The following is a 22738-nucleotide window of genomic DNA, read 5'->3' as shown; positions in this document are numbered from 1 at the left end:
CTGCCTTCTGTATTTCTCATCCCAGTGGAAACAGAAAAACTAGAAATCATGTAAGCAAAGCTAATCTGGTGAGATTTCGTCAGATTTAAGATCAAAAAGAAGAAGTAGGAATAAACTTCAAGCAATATCTACTTCTGATTCTCTATCACCATAACCTGTGAGGTTAATCATGCCCCTATCCAGCCAAACATTTGAGTATATGATAATCCTACAACATTCAGAAAGCAATTAGGCATGTCCTTAGGATCCACAGACTTCACCAAAGCAGAGGCAAGGGAATTTTGTGTTAACAAGTCCTTAAATGCTTTATTAAATCAGGGGTTTTACAACCGCACAAAGTGGATGTAAAATGCTACTATTTTACAATGATAGAATTTACATACATTTTTCAACTACTCAAGGTAGAGAGTGCTGGAGAATTAGGATGATGGTAATATAACATCATTTAAATGCAATCTGATATATTGGTTAATTAGTTCAAATTAGCTTGTATACTTACTGTGCCCCACCAGAGAGCATCTGCATAAGTAGAAAACTGGTTATTTGCATCTTTTTCCACCAGATAAACAAGAAAAGATGAGAAGATGAGTACCAAAAATCCTATGTACCAGGCTGTGATTAGTTCCTAGATAAAAGAAAGTAAGGATCAATATCTATTAAAAAGATTAAACAGATACATTTAACAATCTATGTACTATCATTTAGCATTTAAAAATCAATTGCTCCTTTTTGTCATAAATAGCCTCTGAAAAACCACTGATTAACCACTTCACTGAAAGAGTTATGTAACTCCACTGATTTCAGTGGAATTACAGCAGCATAAGACTGGTAATAAAACAGCTTGATGTTTTATCTTATTTTTAAAAAGTACAGCTGAACCTGAAAAAATGTATATTAATAATAGACAACACAGCCAACATTACTGTAAGAAGTTTCAGGTATTTATTAGAATCTGATAATATTTTTTCCCTTAGGCTTATGTTGGATCCTCTGAAGTAATCAATTAACAGTCATGGGAAAAGTTTATGAAAAATGTAACTAGATAAAGTTAAAAGTTAGAAACCTTTAAAATTAACTTGAGTTAAGTTAAAAGTTAAGTATTTCTACTTTCAACTAGTTTAAAGGTAAGTTAAAAAGAGAGTAACAAGTTAAAAGTTAAGTTGCTTAGTGAGCAATGTGTGAAACACGGTGAATTGCCTGTTAGCATCACTTTTCATTTTCAAATGCAATAAGTGGGTTTCATTTCCATAAACCCACAGAAGCACACTAATTTACTCAGAACTCACCCTGCTTTAGCTGAAAACAATGTTATACTTGTCATACAGTTTTCAGAATAACAATTTACCAATACCTATGTAATGTCAGATTCTTCTCACCCTCTCCGTGTGAAGTACTTTGTAAAAGTTAATGCATCATATAGGTATACCAGAATAACAGAAAGGAGATATTCATAGCCAGGTAACAAATGTAAGCTGTTTCCACAAAAAACCTCCGCTGTTACAATTTGTATTGCTCAAAAGGTAACAAAAGTGTATGAAATGCATCTGAATTAGAAAAAATGAAAGTGTATGAAATAAAAAATTAGACTGAAATGAGAAAAGCAGTTTAAATGAGAAAAAGAATGTTCAGTCTCATAGCAGAAATTGTTTAAACATGCTTATTGAACTTTAGAAAAGCTGCATTTCAGAATTTACACCTGACTATTTTCCTCTTTTGTCTTGTAAGACTAAGCCCCCACTACTGAACAATCATTCTATATAGGCAGATAAGGGAATGCTTGTTCCCTCTCTTGCAGCCAACTGGCTACCCTGTTGACTTCTGTAAATGCACAGGAAATGCCCGCATGAACTAAGGAACTCTGGGACTTGTAGTTCTTAACCATATGTCATAGGAAGGCACACTACTCTCTGACTCTCAAACAAGAAATCCTAGTATTTCAATAAAGAAATATCATTCTATGCAAGTCCTAGAGATTGGCTATGTCAGGAAAAACTCTGGGAAAGCTGGATTTAATTTTTTTTAACTTTTAACTTATACTTTAAGAAAAGTTAAAATTAACCTTTTTAAAAACTAATTAAAGTTAAAAGTTAGCCATTTCTTTAACTTTTTAACTAGTTAATTAACTAGTTAATACCCTTGACTAGGGTATTGACATAAAAACAATTTATTGGGGGAGGGGGACAGAGGGACCAGGAGAAGGGATGGGATGGGACTTTACCCTGCAGTAAAAGGAAGCCAAACCATGGCAACTTGCCCTTTTTCACTGAAGGCAAAGCTACTGAAGTTTGGTTTTCATCTACAGGGGGGTATGCATATCAGCAGTTACTATGGAAGAGTTGATGTGTAATAAAGCCTGACCCCCTTTTACCTCAGGTGAAAGATAAATGAATTGGACTGCAGGGGTACTTACTTTGCTATGTGCATACACTACTGAACCTAACAATTTCCAAGTCCCTCCTCTTCGGTCCATGCGCACCATACGGAGGATCTGTAGGAAACGAAGACTTCTCAGTGCTGATGTTGCAAAAATGTTACCCTGAGTTTTTGCAGAAACAACTGCTATTGAAGCGATGAGAACAATGATGTCTGAAAGAAATACATTACAGAAGATATTAATGTACATACCCCAATCATTCACATATATGTACATGAGTTGAGTAAAGGGAGTTGTTGACAAAGACAGGAATGTTCCTGATGTTCTTCTTCCTATGCAAGTCACTGTCTGAGTTGGGACTGTGTGATCAAGAGTAGTGTATGAAAGGTATTTAGAGACCCTTCAGGATGAAAGCTGCTAGATAATTTAGTAATATTAAAAACTGCAATAAAAGGGACAGTATTGAAGGAACCAGTTGCCTTGTGAGGGTTCTTTCAAGTTCTATGCATAACACTATATACATCAACAGATGATCTAAAACATTTCCCTATAGAACCATTCCCTCATAGCCACATTATAATGAAGTTGGACAAAAATGGTAAGAGAAAACAGAACTCTCTCAGTGTTACAAGTCCAATAGAACCATTTAGTCTTACAAATATAGTTTACCATATTTACTTGAATACAAGATGAGGTTTTTCCCTCTAATTATGATGGGGGGGAAAAGTCCCATATCTTATACGTGCATTTCAGAAAACCTCATCAAATACACTGTCTATCATTAAACTACTGTGAAAAGCAGCATATGCTCAGTAATAGAAACTGAAATTTTAATTAAATGCAGCCAATGCTGGGTATGGCCATAAAATACATGACCCATATTGGAAAAAATGCTGATGGGAGCTTAGCATAAGGATAGATTACTACAGGCCATCTGAAGAAGATAAAATAGTTTTCATTAAGTACAGTTCACCTCAGTGCTGACTCTTTTACAGTTATGGTGAGCCACTACACTACATACATTTTGACTTCTTTATTCCCACAACTGAACTATGCCTTTCTTTCCCATTTCCATTGAGTCCTGTATCTTCACCAGCCTTAAATGTCTGGCAAATATCACCAAATGGGGGCCCCAAACAGTTCACCCAGAATCCCTCTGTCACCCCCTCTCTCAGCCTGTAGCATATGATTAGTGTGCTCCCAGCCTCCAGGAGGTAAAGCTGGACCAGGTTGCGCTGAGTGTCATCTGTATATATATTTTTGGAGCATTCCAGGACTCGTGACAAACACACCCTGTTCCAGTCATGAGACAGCAAGCTCTTAGAAGCACCACAGAAGTGTTATTGACATACCCTAAAATGTATAAGGAGTTCAGGGCCTAGTTCAGGACTGTGGGTTCCAGTTCAGGAGGCAAGCACTTCAAAGTTAGGCAAGTTAATGCGTAGGACCACAATGCCCAAGTCTTTTTTTTGGATCTAGTCCTATGAAACTTGTCCAAAGCTTGATGAAGTATAAGGGTGAGGGCAGATAAAGAATGCCCAACCCTGTAGATATCCACTCCTCTGCTCAGCTATTCATTTCACTCTCTCCCACCTATCCCCTTGTAGCACACCTCTGTTTTATCTACTCTTCTTTCTTACAAGATGACAGTGACAGCTGCAGTATGGTCACTTTTCCTAAGCCTATGGGAAGAGTGCTCCAGTTCTGTATTTGCTCTCTTCCTTCTCTTTCCCCTACCCTGGCTGCAGTTCTATGATGGTGAGGAGAGAGGGAAGAGATGAGAAGAAGACAAACTAGACCATGACTGATTCAAAGGTAGATAGAAGGGGGCAGGGCAATCATGAGCTGTTGAGCACTTTCTCTTCCCTCTTTCCACAGCTGACAACTCCTTAGGCTCCTAAGGGGTAGAGAAATGGGCGATAGAAGGGCTTCCTTTTCTCATGAGCCACTTAAATAGGAAGGCAGGCATTCAGAGGTGGTTTTCGCCAAGGAGTTTGAAGTTTTGGTATGGGCTAAAACGTCTTGTGTCACTAACAGACTAATACAGTTTGAAGGAACCTTAGAAATCATTTGGTCTTACCCATAAAGCACAATCCATGGTTATACTTGGACCATCAACCTTTTATTCATAGCCAAATGCACCAACTGATTATATCAGAAAAACAGGTATGGCTCCAGATCTGATTAGAATCTCATAACTTTAGAATCTCATAACTTACTATGGCAAGAGGTTGGCAACACTGGGCGCATCTACACATGCATTAATACACTGTTGTTAGTGAGCATTATGTTTAGTACCTCTAATATGAGGTACTAAGTGCACAGTAACTGGTTCACTGTGCAGTAGGACTGGCATACAGTCTTTTTGTGACACTTAATGTGCAGCAAACTAATTCTACTGCGCAACAGCACTTAGCACAATTTTTGCCATGGTGCACTAATGCACAACGGAATTAGTCTACTGTACATTTAGTGTCTTGTGTAAACATGCCCACTTTATACATATTACCCCAATCAGTCTGTAGCAGGGGGGGCCATTGGCCACTACCAGCTTTAGGGTAGCTACAGCTAGTGCTATGCAGCCCTTCCATTGTATAAGTAGAAAAAAGGGTTGTGATTTTGGTGATTTCATGCATGGACTTCCTCCCTTTATACAGTGGTGGAGAGTCAGGCCATATTCTAGTTCTAAAAGAATAAAGAAGAAAATGTAAAAAAAGAGCATAGTTACAATTAAAAATAAATAAGAAAAGACTGCAAATGGTACTCAACCTACATGCTCAAAACTCATAAGATAGGCAAAATTAACTTCAATAATACCATTACGATTCTCCTCAAGACAACCAGATTTCAGTGAAACTAAATCAAAGACAAAGGAAAAATGGACCTAAGTAGACTTCTATTAGATTATATCTAAATAAACTTTTCACCAATGAAATTTTTTTCTAAGTCACACCCTATTGGAAGACAGTGTCCCAGCCAAAAGAGATTCACTCTTGTGATTTTTAAATGGATATAATTAAGGCTGCAGGAGTACTCTTATTTAAGTTTCATGAGTTTTATTTCAGCCTAACTTAAATTGCTCAGCAACAGGTTTAAGATCAACTGAAAAAAACCACACAGAGGGAAATAATAATGTCCTTGCATATTTCTTCAGTGGTTTAAATATATCTGTTTAAAGTAGAACTGTAAGATCTTGTTTACTCAAGGAAGTTACTGTGACTAGGGACAAGAATTACACATAAACTAGACTGGAAACTGGTTCAAATCTGTAACACAACAGGGCTAGGGACAGACATTACATATAAACTGGTTTGTCCGGAGGCTGGCAATAGCAGCATTGCAGGCACTGCTCCCGCATCCAAGACAGGGGAAGCAGTGTCCTGCTTCAGGCTGGGGATGATCTTTCCCTAGCCACCTTAATTTCAAAGCTCACAGGAGTGTCCTTCTCCCCTGGTGGGGGAAGTACGCCAGAAAACAGGAGCTCAGCCCTCTGGGATCAGGGTTTGAAGCTCCAGGTGCCTTAACTTACAGGCAACTGACTGGTGATGAAGCTGACGCTGGATCCCTTTAAAAGGGGGCTTGCTGGGCATGGCGGGACCACGAGCAGAACACCAGAGTGATTGGCGAGTGGACGGGGTGTAGGGGAGGCAGAGCCCTGAGGAAAACCATGGCACTGCTGTGAGTACCCCTGTCATTGGGTCGATGGGGAAGAAGAATACCACTGAACCCCTCCTTTCTTCAGGTAACAACAAGCAGTGCAGGCGAGTTGGTGGACCCCGACCAAGGGGGCAGTGTGGTACTGACAGCATCCACTAGAGATGCCACAGTGGTGCACTGGCTGGGAATCAAAATTACTACGCTAGCGGAAGAGTGATCCCAACCTGGGTGGAAGTAGACATGCAGGTGCTGGCAGTAGCCCACATGGAGCTCCTGACGCAAGCCATCCAGGTGATAGGGCAGGTGCTGGAAATACAACAGCTGCAGGGTGCCCACCAGCAGGAGTGGATGCAGTGTAATGCTGCCCTGTTTAAGATGACATGGATGATGCGGGATGACGACCCCGAGGCCTACATTGAGGCGTTTGAGAGGACGGCCCTCCAGGCTGGGTTAGACTGCACTCAGCAGGCCCACCAGTTGGGTGCCCTAGTGGTAGACTGAGCTCAAGTGGCCGACCAGGTGCTGTCGAGGGAAGATGCCCGTAACTATGATACGGTGATGGCCACGATCTTGTACCAGCTTGAGATTTCACCTGAAAGCCATAGGCAGACCTTCTGAGCCCAGAAATCAAAGGAGGTCAAGAGGCCTCATAGCTTACTACGGTACCTGCAAGACATGCTGAATAAATATCTTCCCGTGGGTTGGTTCAACCGAGATGGGGTCATAGACCAGGTCCTGTTGTATCAATTCCTTTGGGACCTGGAGGAGGACATTCAAGTATGGGTGAGAAGACACCAACCACAAAGCAGTGAAGAAGCCCTCCATCTCACAGAGGTTTTGGCAGCTCAGAGAATGAGTGAAGTCAGGGGCAAGCATGACCTGAGAAGAGGAAAAGAGGATAGGGCCTCAGAAGGGGATGATGAGGGGTGTAGTCTGCTATCATTGTGGCCATACCGGCTATATCGCAAGGGAGTGCAGACTGGGTTTTAGCAAAATAAGTCACGGATTAGCAGCATCCACCCTGCCTAGAGAAAGAACAAGGGAAGCCAACTGAGGTGAGCCCACAGATTGTAGTTTTGGTACTATCTGACAGGAGGGAGGCTGGGAACGTTTGGTCATGACGGCCTGGATCGGGCAGTGCAAGCAACCCTGGACATGGGATGTTCACAGTCCCCACTCCATGCAGATATGGCCCCAAAAATGAGGGCAAGGGAGGCCGGACCTTTAGTGATGACCTGCATCTTGGGTGGCGAGACGTGCTTCCAGAGTTTCTATCTCCCCCTTAGAGTAACGGAGCTCCGAGGCAAACTAAGGGTCGGCCTGGCTCCAGCACTGACCTACAAGATGATTTTAGGCTGAGAGTGGGGACCATTTTATACAGTGCTAGAGTATGTAAGAACAACCAAAGAGGAGAGAAAGCGATTAAGGAGAAGGCTGGGTAGGAGAAAAAGCCTCCCCGCAGGATGGACCTGTTCGGGACAGCATTGACATAGAGCAGGTAGCAAGTACAGTGCAGTTTCATCGAGCACAGCAAGAAGATCCAGAGCTGCAACAGCTAGTAACCAAGGACCCAGGAGAGAGGACTCCAGGAGCCACCCTGACTTTGAGGTAATGGGGGGCGCTGCTGTACTGGGTCCAGAGGGGTCAGGAGGAGACGGCAGAGAGGTGGCAGCTAGTGATCCCGTCCCCATTCCACTGGCAAATTTGGAGATTGGCATAGGATTCCCCAACAGGCAGCCATTTAGGGTGTCCCAAAACAAGGGCGAGACTGGTCTGGAATTTCTTTTGGCCCCATCTACAAAAGGATGTGGATAAGTGGGGTGCGGCATGTCCAGAGTGCCAGAGAGCCCAGGAACGGAGACCTCAGAAGGCACTTTTGCAACCTATGCCAATAATTGAGATGACATTCTCCCACATAGTGCTGGACATTGTGGGTCCCCTCCAAAAATCTCACAGAAGGTACCAATATGTATTAGTCCTGGTGGATTACACCACGCGTTTTCTGGAAGTGGTTCCACTTAGGTCCATTATGGCTACCCGGGTGGCAGAAGAACTCCTAAAGTGGATCGCCCGTGTGGGAATCCTGTGGGAAATACTCACCTACAAGGGGACAAATTTTATGTTGGGTGTAAAGAAGGCACTTTGCAGCACCCTGGGCATCACCCATCTAAAAATTCCTGTTTACCACCCCCAGACTAATGGCTTAGTGGAGAGACTTAATGGGACCATCACAAGGATGCTCAGGCATTGTGCACAAGAGGACCCATGTAGATGGGACACGATATTAACCCCACTATTATTTGCTCTGCGGGGTGCACCACAAGAGTCCATACAGCTCTTACCCTTTCAGCTGGTGTATGGCCACAGCGCCGGAGGTCTATTACAGACTGTCCAAGAAGAGTGGGAAAGGCCAGTGGGACCAGGAATGATGGCAGAAAGGTATCTATGGGAATTACAAGATCGCATAAATAAGGCCAAGTGAATCACCTGCCAGAATCTTTGAGTCACGCAAGAATGGCAGAAGACCCAGTATAATCAGAGAACGAAACCCAGGACATTCCAACCTGGAGACATGGTATTAGTATTGCTTCCAGCTTTGATGAGTAAGCACCTCTCGATGTGGCAAGGCCCATTTAAAGTGACCTGTCAGGTAAGTTCGGTAGATAATGAGGTGCTCAAGACTGGACACCGCTGTGAGTGCTAAATCTACCGCATCAACCTCCTCAAAGAATGGAGGGCACCACAGGGCTGGATGGTGGAACAAGAGGAAGCAGGGGAGGAGTTGGGACGCCCCTTCCCTGAGTTAGGGGATGAAACAACACAAAGGGTGCAAGTTTAGCTGGGGGAAAATCTGAACACCGAGCAACGGTGGGAACTGAATGGGATGACAGAACCCTTCTGGGACATAGTCCAAGAAACCCCAGGACAGGCATGAGGAATAGAACATGAGATCAGAATGCCACTGGGCACTCTAGTCAGGGAACGATGGAGGCCTATACCTCATCAATTACAACAAGAAGTACAGCAAGAAATAGAAAAGATGAGGAAGCAAGGAATTATCCAGCCTTCTCAAAGTCCTTGGCACAGTCCAGTCATACCGGTGGCCAAACCCAGTGGGTCACTTCGCCTGTGCAACGACTTCTGAAAGTTGAATGCACTAGCGGCCTTCAATGCTTTCCCTATGTCCCATATCGCCTACCTTGTCGAGAAAATTGGGGAAGCGCGGTATACATGTCTATTCTAGGGTTCCCCATTGTATTTTTCAGGCTCCACAGTAACTGTCTTGTAACAGGGCCACCCTACTGTTTCTACTGCCTAAGGCACAAGCAGAAAGATATTCACTTCAGCTCCATTTTTCTTAGGCTCTACAAGAGTTTCTGCATCCAAAATAGAAAAATCCATCCTTTGAAATTAAATCTGAAATGATACATTAAAAAATTAATTCCATGTGGGGCTTCTTAGAAGATGTATAATCTTACTCAGAGCTCACAAGGAAGCACAATACCTTCAGTGTTCCCTAAAGTAAATGGGAACTCTCTGAAGAGTGGAATAAAAATATCACCAGAGTCAGGAGATACAATACACAAACAACACTTGGAGGAGAGTCAAGAACTCAGGATTCCTTATCTAGGTGAGTACCCTAACTACTAACCTAGAGTGATGTACGCATTCTTGTTTTCTCTCTGGCTCAGTGAGTCTCAAATAGTATTCCAACAACCAGAGGTGACCCAAGCAGGGTGCAGGGCCTGGGGCAAATCAGCCCATATGGGGCCCCACCCCTGCTCTGATCCCAGACCTGAAGAAGCTGCCGCTGCCATTGGCAGAGGGGGGAGGGGGTAGCAAGTGGCTAGGCATGGAGCCACTGCTCTGCCCAGCTCCACGCTGCCGCTGCTCCACCTGGCTATGCAGGGCCCTCCAAAGCACAGGGCCTGGGGCGGTCACCCCAATTTCCCACCCCCCGGGACAGCCCTGCCTACAACCTTTCTCTGCTGCTTTCAGGGAGGGACACTTGCAAGCGTGCCCCACACACCCACTTCTACTTGCAAATGCCAAACCTGAAAATATGGTACAGAAATTGTTCTGGGGGTGCCCCTGAGGTCACTGTTGAGACTTCTTGCTTGAGAGAGGCTTCAAGCAGGGGCTCTTCTGCAGCATCCTTATCCCTTCACATCCAGGTTTGGGCAACAGTACATGAATGGGTGAGGTGTACTCCAGAGAGTCCCTCCTCAGAAAGGTATAGTGCAGTGTAGCATACTTTATATAGTGGTTCTCAACCTTTTTTGTACCAAAATCCATTTGTATATATTGATGGCCAGTCCTGACCCAGTGCCTCTCACTCCTGACCCACTGCCCCCAGCCCCCAGTGTGTGGGGCAGGGAAGGGTGTGTGCCGGGTATGGGGAGCTAAGCAGCCCCTTGCAGACTGGAACTCTGCCAGCCTACAAGGAAAAAGCCAGTTTCCCACATTTTTTTCCTTTAAAGGAGAATCCATTTTTAAAGTTTGTTTATGATCCTTTCATATATTCTTGTGACCCGCTTTTGGGTTGTGACCCATGGGTTGAGAAATACTGCTCTATACAAAGTGAAATGTTTTCAAGAGGAGGGGAGTGTCTCCACCCCAGAACAACCTATGGCTTGGTGAGATGAGAAATGTGGGTTTTAATGTCTGCAGAGGAGACTCAGGTATTGCCAAAACCTGTAATATGGAGACAAGAGTGATTCCTACCAATTTATTGATGGAAAAGCTACAGATACCTATCTTCAGGGGATTATTCTGGGCTGTGAATCCTAAGGGGAGGGACGTGCCTCTCAGTAGCACTAAGGTGCTCATGTTCCAGAGAAGGTACATCTTGTGCCACTGCTAGTTGTCCCCAGAGAATGCCTGTGTCACACGCCCTCTGGTGCAGAGCAGGTTACCCCGGTTGGGTTACGGAATGCTGAGGCCAGCACTGGGATGGCTCTAGCAATGTTACCCAGAGGCCTGGGGGCCTTCCAGGGATGCAGCAGTGGTGATCCTGCTGCATGGAGCCTGGCTGGCAGCCAGAGCATGGCTCTTGATGGCGAGGGTCTGGTTAGCTGAGATAGTGCCCTGCTCAGAGTAGATCCAATACTAACAAACATGAGTCTCTCCAGGCACCATAAAGGAAGCCATGACATGGCTCAGAACTATAGATACTGCCCGGCACCTAGAAGTTAGTTATTGGAACGCCCTTGTAGATCAGGGCCTACATTGCTAAGCAATCTAAGTGCAATGGCCACTTCTGAAAATGGGAGTTGAACTCCTATGTTACTTAAGCAACTTAAGCAAAAAAATGTTTTTCACAAAAGGTAAAGCTTGGAGCTCTTTGATTTCTGGACCTACAGAAAGGTGACAAGCAATCTTTTTCTTTTATCATCAACAACAAGGTAATTCAAGTTTCTTCAGAAGGTAGGTACAAACGTTCACTGCACCTGGTATATTATTGCTTTAAACTGCATGATCATAGACTAAAATTATCATGTGCAGATGTTTGCCGGTGCTGGGAGTTGTGTTAGAAACCCACTGGAAGTGACTTGGGGTGGGGGAAGGGGTGGTTAGGATCAAAGTGTTGGGGCATTAGAGTTCGCAAGGGTATGGTTTGGCATGTCCATCTGGGGGTGAGAGGGTCAGGAGGACTAAAAATAGTCTGGTTAGAGTTGTGGAGCAGGTTAACCCATTCCTGATCTAAGTTAGTTCACCTACTCAAGTGAACTTAGATTAGGGTTGCCATTTTTGGCCAAATTTAAACCCCATAAATGTCTACACAGATTGGCATTTAGATCAACCTAACCCTAGTTAGGTTGACCTAAATGTAATGTCTGTGTGTACCTTGTCAAGAAAAGTACCACATAGTTTTGGATTGTGCATTATAATTCACTAAGGTCCCTGGGGATGGAGGTGTCTTAAAGACAGGGGAAAACCTGGTTTAAATTTTCCTAATCTTTCCTTGTACATCAGTGTCTCCAGTCTCTTAATCTTCTTTATTGCCTTTTATTGGCCCAATTTGTCCATATTAGGTGCTACAAAGTTAGTAGCACCAATAACCCCAATGGCAAGTTGGCAGGTAACTGAGCTCTTCACTTAATTGACGTATCAAGTCATTTACAATTTTAATTGGAAATAAATGCATAAAGCTACTGAAAGATAAATAAGTACACCATTTTATCATTTAATGGGACAGATCTTGCACTAGTGGAAATAATGAATTTATTATTTGGCCTAAGTTAGGGTAAAGTGGCACCTTAGGAGCTAACTCAGAGAAGCATGAGCTTTCATAGGCAACAACCTACTTTGTCAGATGCTATGATCTGGCCTAATGACTTTAGAAGAAGCCAGGTTTTATGACTGAGGTGTCTACATTACAATTTATAAAAATAAAGTTTGTGTTAGACTGCAATATGTGTAACTATTAATGGAATAAAGTACTATTCAACATGAGGAAGGATGGTAGAACACCACCCAAATTGGATTTTTTCAGATTATTCAAAAGTAACTTGACCTCCCCTCAACTCACCCAATGATACCTGATATAGTCAAATATTCTTCTGTGTCATAACCAAATAGCTCAACGTCATAATGAACTGGCATTGTCTTAGCATAAACAGCCCAATTCAGAGAGATACACAGTGTCAGGGGTGCTCAGTATGTCTCTAGAAGTGTTCAGCAACCTCACTGAATTAAGGCCAATAGGTGCAAAATTTAAAAAAAACCCCAAGATAAAATACTCTGAATTTGTTTTTACTAAAAACATCTGAATAGTGCTTAGGCTCTTAGTCCTAGAAAAACTTGCTATGAGTGGAGTTTGCTTAAAGCATTTCTCTCTTATGAGGAACCTGATCTCTCTGCTAAGATGCCAGACAGGTTTGATTAATCATCACCTTCTAGTAAAATTGGCATGATACCTTCAGGAAATTCTTTGGATACATGACATGGTTTGATTTTTGCAGATGTTGTCACTCTAGCCAAAAGGTCTCCACTTTCTCAAATATATAACATACTTTGCATGGGAAGTGTATTAATAGTCATTGTGGAGAAAACCAGACACTTGCTTGTATATACTTTTTGCTTCCCCAGGTACAAAACAATTTAGTGCTTTTAGAGCTAAGAAAGTGAAGTGGGTGAAAATTGACTTACTGCTGTTGGAAAAAGCATGAAAAATAATTCTTTGAGTTAGTGGCTCGCAGCAAAAAAAGATTTCTTTTTTGCTGTAAGGAAATGATTAACATGGAACAGAAGGCAGGGTACAGATGACAGGCACTGTAAATGGTATTTCTTCAAGTCTCACTGCTCCCACTGTCTGGAATTTCAAACCAGGATGGGAAATAACTACTTTAGTTAGTCACTCTAAATTGTAAGGAGGCCAATAAAACTGATCTTTGCACAGAAATCTGTACTTTCTCACTCATCAACTGTGCAAAGCCTATCTGCAGCAAGTCCCATGAAGTGATCAAAAGACAATTTTCTTCTACTTTCCCCTTTCCTCATCATCAGCATATTTGGAACCATCCTAGTAGATGGTATCCTGATCGCTGAATAAATTACTTTAACAACAAATGAGAGTGATTCATTGAAAATATAGACTTGTTCTTCTATCCTGGCAATTATTTTTAAATAGTCAAGGCTGCTGTATTTGGAGAACTAGCTCATCACTGAGTAAGGAGACACATTTTTGGCAAAGAAAAAATAGGAGAAATTCAAGATAACAGGACATCAAAATAGTTTATACTGCATGTTGTTTCACGGCATGACCAATAAACAGTGTATGAAACCACAGGGGTCTGATAAGATCAGTTTGAGGGTTATAAAATTGCAATTGTCATGCAGATTAGTTACAGTACAGTGCTATAACCTCCAAGGTCTCTCCATAGATTTGATGGAGACTGTGGTGGAGTCCCAGGAGTGAGTTCATTTATTTAAACATTCAGCAAGGGACACATTGTGTAGTACAAAATGGTTTTGTACATGTTGCTGAAGTTTAAGTGTACAAATGAAGGTATGCTCAGGAAAGCAACATCCTGTTCCAGGACTGGGTTATTTCTGGCCTCAGCAAATTGTGAGTAAAGAAATTCCCTCCTTATCCCTATCTTGTGCTGTCTGCATGAGTACATACTTACAAACCCAGAGCAAAGTTAAGAGTGTGACTGGTACAAATTGGGTGAAGTTACAATGAGGGATAAAAATTATGAAGTGGCAATCTGGTTAGACCCATTAAATAATCTCTTGCTGCTTGTTTTTAAAAGGAAAGTAACCATTGTAAAAAAAGATTAATTTTGATTTTGATTCTTAGCTGAGCTCTGTCCTCCCTCTTACACCAGAGATGGGAAGGGAAGGGATAGAAATTCCTTTATCAAGGTGAGAATTTCCCCCTGTGATTATACTGCTGTTTTGTTTTACTTTGCACCATGTGAACAGTGCAGCGTGACCTCGGTGAACCAGATAATCTGGCTTCCAAGCTTTACACATTGTGTTTTCAAGTTTGTTGTAATTCTGCCCCATGCCTCCTCCTATTTCTTTTGTATCCCTCCATGCACGCTCTTTTCAACCATCTCCTTCCCCACCCGTGCTACATCATTCTCCTGTCTCCCCCAGAACTCCCTGTTTTGTGATAGAAAGGCATAGTACCACACTGCACTTTCCATATGGCCCAGCCCCCAAACCTCAAGGACATGGCCCTCAGAGTCCTGCCCCCCACCCCACGCCTCTCCAAATTCCTTCCCTCCACATTTCTGTGTAGGCTTCTAGTTCTCAATCATTTTGGATGAAGTGTAGCCCGGGCTTGTAGGTACAGGTACCAGAAAATAGTGGACAGGGAAAGTGAGAGAACCTAAAACTGGCACTTCTTAACATATGCACACAAAACCCCACAAACTTCTGCTCAGTACATTCCTTCATCTTGGCCCAATTCTCTCAAGTCAGGAGCTGGTATGTTTGCTCCAACTGTAAGAGAGTAACGTGGCAAAAGATGCCTACCTTCAGCTAGAAACAGCTCATTTTTCATTTGGAAGATGAGGCTTCCTGTGCATAGCAACATGCTAGTGTGCTCTTAGTTAATTTGGTTTATATACAGCTCCTCTTGTACGATATAGTTATAATTCTTCACATATGGCCCTAGCCCAGGGTTGTCCAGTGTACATGTGGTCCCCAAGCTGCACGCTGTGCAGGCAACACACGGCAGGGGCAGCCTTGCCACCACACCAGTAGTATGTGGGCCCACACCATCCTGGGCAGCACCAGTGGCTCACGTTCCCCGCTCCTGCACCCTGAACAGTGACTGTAGCTCATCCCTAACCTGACAGGTGGTTTTCAGACCCCTGCCATGTGGCAGTGGCTCAGATGGCTCAGGGCCTGCAGGCCACCAGTTGAATACCCTGCACTCACCCATCCTCTGCCACCCCTCCAACCTCCTGAAAATCTGAAAGACACCTTTCTTTAGTAAGGGCAAACAAGCCAAACAATTTTGGAGCCCATAGTAAAATGTTTGAAGATAAAATAAGCCAAAAAAAAGATTAGGAATGTTTTTTAAAAAATTAATTGATGGACATTTTTAAGGGCACCATACTCAATTTTTTTCCTGTGAAGTATCCTGCTTTGTAAAATTTCCTTCTGGGGGAGTGAAATTGTTTGGTTTGTTTTAAAACCAGGTTTGCCATGTAAAGCTAGTTTGATCCCTGAATATGGAACTGCTTCTGTCACTCATTATTGTTACTGAGCTAGCACTACATGCCCTGGGTTCCTTTGTGCACAGCGGTACATGTCATCCTGCACAAATTTCTATCAATAAAGATCTTTTATCTTGAACTGTGTGCCTTGAAATGCTTCAGCCACATGTTGAGAACCACAGTAAAAAATAATTGTTGAATTTTATTATTATTGGTTTGCATGGCAATGTTGCTTTAGCTAAAGGTGGGAGCATTAAAAATTCATTTATATTGTTGGAACTTAGCTTTTTGGCCCTGTCTAGTATAAATTGTTTCCATGGGCTAAGAAACTCCTGCTCAAGCATCTTCGTATTATTAATATCTGATTCAATAAGCCTTGCAAGAGAAAGGGCTTTCTCCACAGTAAGATTAGGTCCCAGTAACAGCCTTGCGTGGATTTACACATTACTGGCCTTTCCCACTAAATGGTCTCTAAACATTTAATCTGATCAACTTAATGTGCACCTAACAGAACACATAGATCACCATTCATTCAGGAGCAATTTCATCTAGCTTTTAGAAAGCCAATAGAACTTAATACTTTCAGCAAGATATCTTTGGCTTAAAGTAAAAGCTTCTTTCATAGTAATAGAAAGAACCTATATATCACCACTGTCTGGAAAAGCATGTAAAACAGGGATCGGCAACCCGTGGCATGCATGCCAGACCATGGCATGCTAAGCCATTTTGCTTGGTATGCTATAGCTAGCCCAGGCTTTGGGCAGCTGCTGCTGGCCACGGAGCTTGGGCTGCTTGCAATAGGCAGCCGGGAGGCTACACACCCTGCTGAAAGCAGCCAGAGCTCCACGGCAGGCAGCAAATGCCCAGAGATCTGGCTGGATATAGCAGGCAGCTGAGAGGTCACAAACAGCTGCACTGGGCTCTGGAGGCTGAGACCTGGCAGCAGTTGCACGCATGCCTAAGGGCACATGGGAGGGAAGAGGCTGGGCACTGCAAACCTGGTACCTCCACCACTGTCCATCTGGAGACTCATGTGCAGCTGCCTTCAGCAATGAGTTGCTGGGACTCATCTGACCTTGGTGCAGTTGTTTGCAGCCTTCCTACTGCCTGCTGTGAGCAGCCCAAGTTCCATGGAGGGTGGCAGAGGCCTGCCCAGAGTCCAGGCAGGCTATGGCAAGTGGCTGGGAGGTTGAAAAACACTGCACTGAGGTCTGCAGAGTCCCTGCCTGGCTTGATGCTAAGAGGAGGGGCCAGGGTTGTGCTGCCCCAGCCCTTACCCTACTGTCCGCCTGGAGGTGTCCATACACCCGGCGCCAGAAACAAGAATTGGACCCCTCACAACTCCCCCTCGTCTGCCCTCGTGTAACAGAGCACAGAGCACAGGGGCATGGGCATGGGCAGCAGCCAGGCAGCTGACTGTTATCCCAATTAGGCAATGATGCCTGATTGTGGAACAGGGCCCAGCTGTTATATATAAGGGCTAGGCCCTGAACAGCAGGGAAGCAGTCTGCCTCCAGGAGCCGGAGAGGCACCACTGGCTGAGCTGCTGCTCTGTACAACTCAGAGGTAAGGGATGAGGCTATGGGGAAGGAGGAAGCCCCATGGTCCCAGGCATGACTACAAACTGCAGTACAGGAGATGGGTGGCCTAGTGGGACTGTCTGTGGCGGAACAGTCCCCCAGTATTGCCAGGTCAGGTACCGCCCAGTTAAAGGCAAGTATGGGGCACCTTCTAACCCCAGCTCCCACATCCCTGGTAGGTAGTGAGATCTGGACAGGTGGAGCCTAGGTTCATTGTGAGCGCTGAGGCAGGGCCCAGGCCAGGTGGAGGGACTTGTGGTAGTGCATGGGTTTGCAGATGAGCCAGAGGCCTCAACGGAGCTAAGAGTAAGGCTCCAGGGTGGTGGGGTCCTAAGCCTTGGGGAGCTAACAGGGGAGTTCCCAGATGAAGGGATTAGGATAATGATGTGTGAGTGTAATGGGATGGGGCTTGGAGCCCTAGTCCTGATGTGAAGGAACTGAAGTCTGGTATGAGCAGCCTGGGGCCCAGTGAGAGGCTTAGAGCCTGGGGACAGAACTTGGAACCTAAGGACGGGGCTTAGAGCCAGTGAGAGGCTTGAAGCCTGGAGATGGGGCTTTTAGGCCCAGAGATGGGGCTGGGAGCCTAGCGTGGGGCCATGGGGCCCTGAGTTTAAGGAAACTTGTTAAGCCTGGGTGTTAGGCCCTGAAAAATCTGCGAGGCATGGGACACAATAAGGGAAGGTCGGAGTTGTGTACATAGGCCTTTATTATCAGGGCAGGTAAAGGGCAGCCTTCTACCTGATTAACATCAGATAATCAAGAACATCAAGGCATGGCAGATGAGGTGGATAGGTGGCTGCCCAGAAGCAAGTGGGCAGGACTACATTTGAGAATGGCCCTAGGACGCTCACTTGCTACACCCTGGCATACCAAGTCAAGGCATGGGTTGAGGTTGGGGTGTTTTTGGCACTCTAGCCAAAACTGTTGCTGACCCCCAATATTAAAGATGTTACTCTTTCCTGTTCAAGCAATGAAGCTATATCTGGTGCCATTTACTGGCCTGTACTAATCCAGTCCACCTAAGGAGTGGCTACAGAATTATGAAGAAGCATTTGGAAGTGGCTAGAAAGCAAGAAGACGGGAACAGATGAACTCTCTTTAACATGAACAGGTCACTGACAGATGTTCACATAAAGGTGTGATGGGATCTGATCCATGATCCCCAAAATTGCACACCCTACCATATGTATACAGGACCAAGGATTAGACCCCAAATCATGCTTTACTTGCCAGTGGAGGGGGAGACTGTGATCATGAGCCCAGCACTAGCAAGTTGAATGCAGATGCCCACAGTGAGCTGATTGTCAGCTGGGGTCAGGGACTGAACAGGGATCCAGCCCCAATGTGAGCTCTGGCCCCAGCCAACGATCATCTGATTGTCAAAACACAGCTGGGTATGGAGGTCCTGGAGCACTGAGATTGGACTGCTGCAGCTTAATCCCAGGGTCTCCATGTTTCAGGATGAGTAAAAGCCATGTGTGATGCCCAGCTCAGTGGTGCATGTGGTTTTAAAGGTCCCAGAGCATGGGGACACCAAAATAAGTAAAAATTGCATGTGCCATCCACCTGGGTGCTACCTGGGTTTTGACATGAAGCGAAGCATTTAGCTTGTATATTTCATGTCAAAATTTAATTAATATTTAATTAATTGTTGGATTTTTGAATTGACTGAAATGATGTGACTGACCCAAAATGAATTTTTTTGGTGGGGGGGAGGAATGGTCAAGTCACTAAGAAAATTTTCGTTTCAAATTCAATTTTATTTTATTTTTTCATTTTGTCCAGCCAGCCGAAACATATACGTTTATATATATATTCTGCACAGGTCTACAGAGGTGTTATATGACTGCATTCAGATTTGGGCAGGTTGACCAAATGCAGGAAATTTTAATGGTAATGATTTTATGTGGTTAATATATAGGATGATAGGAGGTAAGTCACCTTTATTCTGCTCCTTCACCTCTATTTACAAAACCATTATTGATTCTTATAAGCAGTTCATTATTATTTTTAAGGGAATAATATAAACCAATAAAAAGAACAGGAATTCTGGGATATGCATAGTAAACCTACACTATGGGTGCATTTATGTCACCCAGTGGTGAGGTTGTTACTATGCTGTGCTTTAGTACTTCCAAAAGGAAGTGCAGTAACTGCTCATACTGTGCTCTGCACATGGTGCATAGTTAGTTTTCACTGCTATTTTGCCGTAGTGGTGAGCTAAAACAGGCAAGCGTGCTGCTATAGCAAAGTAGCTGCAAATCACGTGTAGACTTCAGTGATTGATACATCACCATAGCACATCATATGGTGACATAGTGTGTCACTACAGCAACGTAGGGCAATGTGTGGACATGCCTTATATAAATCTTCTGAACCTCATGACAACTATTTCAGACAGAACAAAAAAGCAATAACCCTTTGTCCCAGGGGAGAGAGGGAGAAAGGACCCCAAACTATAAAGGGGGACCCCTGGGAACAAGAACCTCATAAGGAAAAGAAAATAAACGTTAAAATAAAACAAAGAAACCACTTACCTGCAGCAGGAACCACGGCACAGATGGAACAAGGAAGGAAACCCGCGCAGATCGTGAGCTGTGCCTTCATACAGCTGGAGCCAGCTGGTGATGTTATCGGCAGTCACCAGCCAGCAGGAATAAAACAAACCACTGGTGAAGGCAGAGAAGGAGAGAGAGAGAGCAGACCCAAGGAAGGCACCAGCACAGGGTGCCTCTCCGGAGTCTCTCAGGGAGAGAGGAGGACAGCTCATCGGGTCAGATAAAGAGCTAGATGAGGCTCCTGATGCCGGCCATGGCAACAGCAACAGAGGACGGCTTGTCAGAGCAGACGAAGAGCTGGGAGAGGCTCCTGTCACTGGCAAAGGCAGCAGCAGTGGAGGGAGCAGAGAGTCAGATGAGACACTCTACACCATAACAGGTGGGAGCATTGGGGACACTTGAGAGGTGGAGGAGACTTCCCCTTCGAGAGGCACCAGGTGGGAGCAGCATGAAGGGCTGTGAAGAGAGGCAACCAGAAGTGGGGTGCCACCCCTGGATGTAAGGAGCAAACAGGCATGCACGGAGGGGCTACGAGGCACCTAAGCAGTGACGTCCCTGATGAAAGAGAAGAGTGGGGTCACATCCTGTAGACAGCTGGATAAAGTGGGAGAGATGACCTGGGTGAGAGGCCACAGGTTAGCCCGGCCCCATGTAGGGATCAACTCCTTGACATGTCTTAGAGAGTAAGATGCCCAGCACCCTGGCGTAGGGGCCACGGAGGGGACTGTCTGGGCCCCTCACAACATAGTGGAGTGCTGCTTTGTGTTTTCCTTTGGGTTTCCCCCATTTGGAGGGCTGAGGGGTAGGGCTAGGTGACATGGCTGAGGTAGCAGCAGCAGAGCTCTTTTGGGCTCCATCTTTGTTTAGGGGTGCAAGTCAGGCGTCATACCCTGGAGGAAATTGGTATTGAGGTCTGGATTACTGATCACAGGCAACCCTAGGCTAACTAAGTGAATTAGCCTCTGGGAACCAGTGCCCCAGACAGGACAGGGGTAATAAGGCTGCTGTAACTAGAAGTGCAACAAGCGCAGGATTGTAACCAGGAAGACTCAGTGACCCACTGAGGTGTGGTGTAAGGCCGGGGTGTAGGGGAGGTAGAGCCCCACAGAAGACTGCCGGATGGACCCCATGCCGCAGAGGCACCCCGAGTAGTCACCCCCCCACTGGGGTAACATTCAAAGTTGTGGTAGGTGAGATTTGGGGTAGCCACTCTGGGAGTAAACAGCTACTCGATGGCCTACCGGAGACCGTGGGGCAAATACCACCGGTCACTCAGACCAAGGCTGCATGTGACTGGATGTTCGAGGCCGAGCAGTCACATCCTTCCAAATAAAATAGGTCAGCCTGATTTCTGTGAATGCCCAAACCACCTGGGACAGATGGTTGTCACTGGCTGTGAGCAACATTTCATCCCCTGCAGTGATGTAAATGAATGGAAGTATCCACGGAGGCCAAAGTAGTTTCTGTCCTTGTGATGAATTAAGTGGTTGCGAGGCTGAATAAAGAGTAGTGGCAATCAGACTGGCCATACTAAGCATGGCAATGGGCAGGACCTGCATCTTAGCTTGTCGGTGTTTCAAAATATCAGCACTTGCAAGTAACAAATCAAGGCTAGAAAGATAATGGAAAGCTCGGTCACTTTTGAAAAAACACAGTAGGCATGTCCACCCTTGTGGGCATTTGTGCTTGCAGCAGCTAAGCAGCAGTGGCACAAAATTGTGCCGGAGATTCGTGCCTTAGCACGTGTGCCTGAACATGCATTTTGGTGTGTGGCAAATCATGCTAATTGGGGCAAACTGACCCTGCCCAGCTCCTCTAGGATCTTCAGCCAGGGGGAGCTACAGGGTGAAGCCAGCACCTGTGTTTGCCCCAGCAATATAAAAAGCTGCCCTAGCAAGCAGCTCAGGGCTACCTGCCCTCAGGAATTTCTGAGGACCTTTGAATTCACCAGGCTGCAGCCCCTCCACCTCCAGAACTTCTTCTTGAGGTTCTGGTTGAATTTCAACCCCACACCTTTTTGGTTTTGGTCACTCCATCCATGGCCCTACTAAGTCAGGGGACCATGACAACCTCCTCCTGGCCCTGGCCAAGTGGGTCCTGTACTTGACAAGGAAGGAGCCCAGAGTCTGTGGGGCCACTTTCCTTTCACTTGTCTGTGCACGTTTCTAGGCAGAGCACCAGTGTGTGGCATCCACCGGCTCCTTGGAGGCCTTTGAGGACCAGTGGGTTTGGCCCAGGGAGTTCTGCTCAGTCTCCCCCTCAGTTGCACTTATTTTCATGTTTTGATCCTTTGACCCACACAACACCCCTATCCTATTCTTTTCATTAGTTGTCTCAAGTATTTTGTTGTAACATTCACCCATTAGCCCCCATACAAAAGGGGCTACTCGTTAGCCAGGTGGGCCTTAGGGCCCATGATATTTGAAGCAGAGAGGAGCTTCTGAGGTCCAAGCAGAGAGGAGCTTCTGAGGTCCATTTGGATGGTATCTGGGGACACTAGCCCTATGTGTTAGCTGGACTCCTGAAGCAGCCCTAACCTAGAATGGCCCCTGCATCCTGTACCCACTGCAGCAGTCTGGCAGTGGGGGCTACTTGGCTGTGACCTGCTGCCACCTGCAACAGCATCCACACCCTTGGACCTGTGGCTCCATGGCTGTGTGCCTGCCAGACCCACACAGGGACTGAACAGTTTGTGGGTGGGTGTGGTTAGTGGGTGTGGAGTTTGTGGGGGGTGTAGGGTTTGTGGGTGGATTGTGGGAGAGTTAATGGGGGGATTTGTGGTTGGTGGCACATGATACTATGTGAGTGAGTTGTGGGAACTACACCTTGTTCATGGAGCCAGCCTGGCCCACTGGCACATGCCTTTGGACAGGACTAGGCTGGTATCTGCCT

General features: G+C 45.1%; 1 protein-coding gene across 1 annotated transcript in view; it reads right to left on the bottom strand.

The window, feature by feature from the left end:
* Window positions 1-22738, bottom strand: part of KCNQ5 (potassium voltage-gated channel subfamily Q member 5) — a 186392-nt gene that overhangs the window by 88036 nt on the left and 75618 nt on the right. The window contains exons 4-5 of the mRNA XM_019538157.1: window positions 2411-2586; window positions 500-625 (exon numbers count right to left, since the gene is read on the bottom strand). Coding sequence (XP_019393702.1) covers window positions 500-625; window positions 2411-2586 — 302 coding nt within the window. The remainder of the gene's footprint in view (window positions 1-499; window positions 626-2410; window positions 2587-22738) is intronic.

The sequence above is a fragment of the Crocodylus porosus genome, unplaced genomic scaffold (assembly GCF_001723895.1).
Source record: "Crocodylus porosus isolate Cpor-Errol unplaced genomic scaffold, CroPor_comp1, whole genome shotgun sequence".
In the NCBI taxonomy this organism is placed as follows: domain Eukaryota; kingdom Metazoa; phylum Chordata; order Crocodylia; family Crocodylidae; genus Crocodylus; species Crocodylus porosus.
Note: the sequence above shows the minus strand (reverse complement) of the source record. Positions and strands in the feature narration are given on the sequence as shown.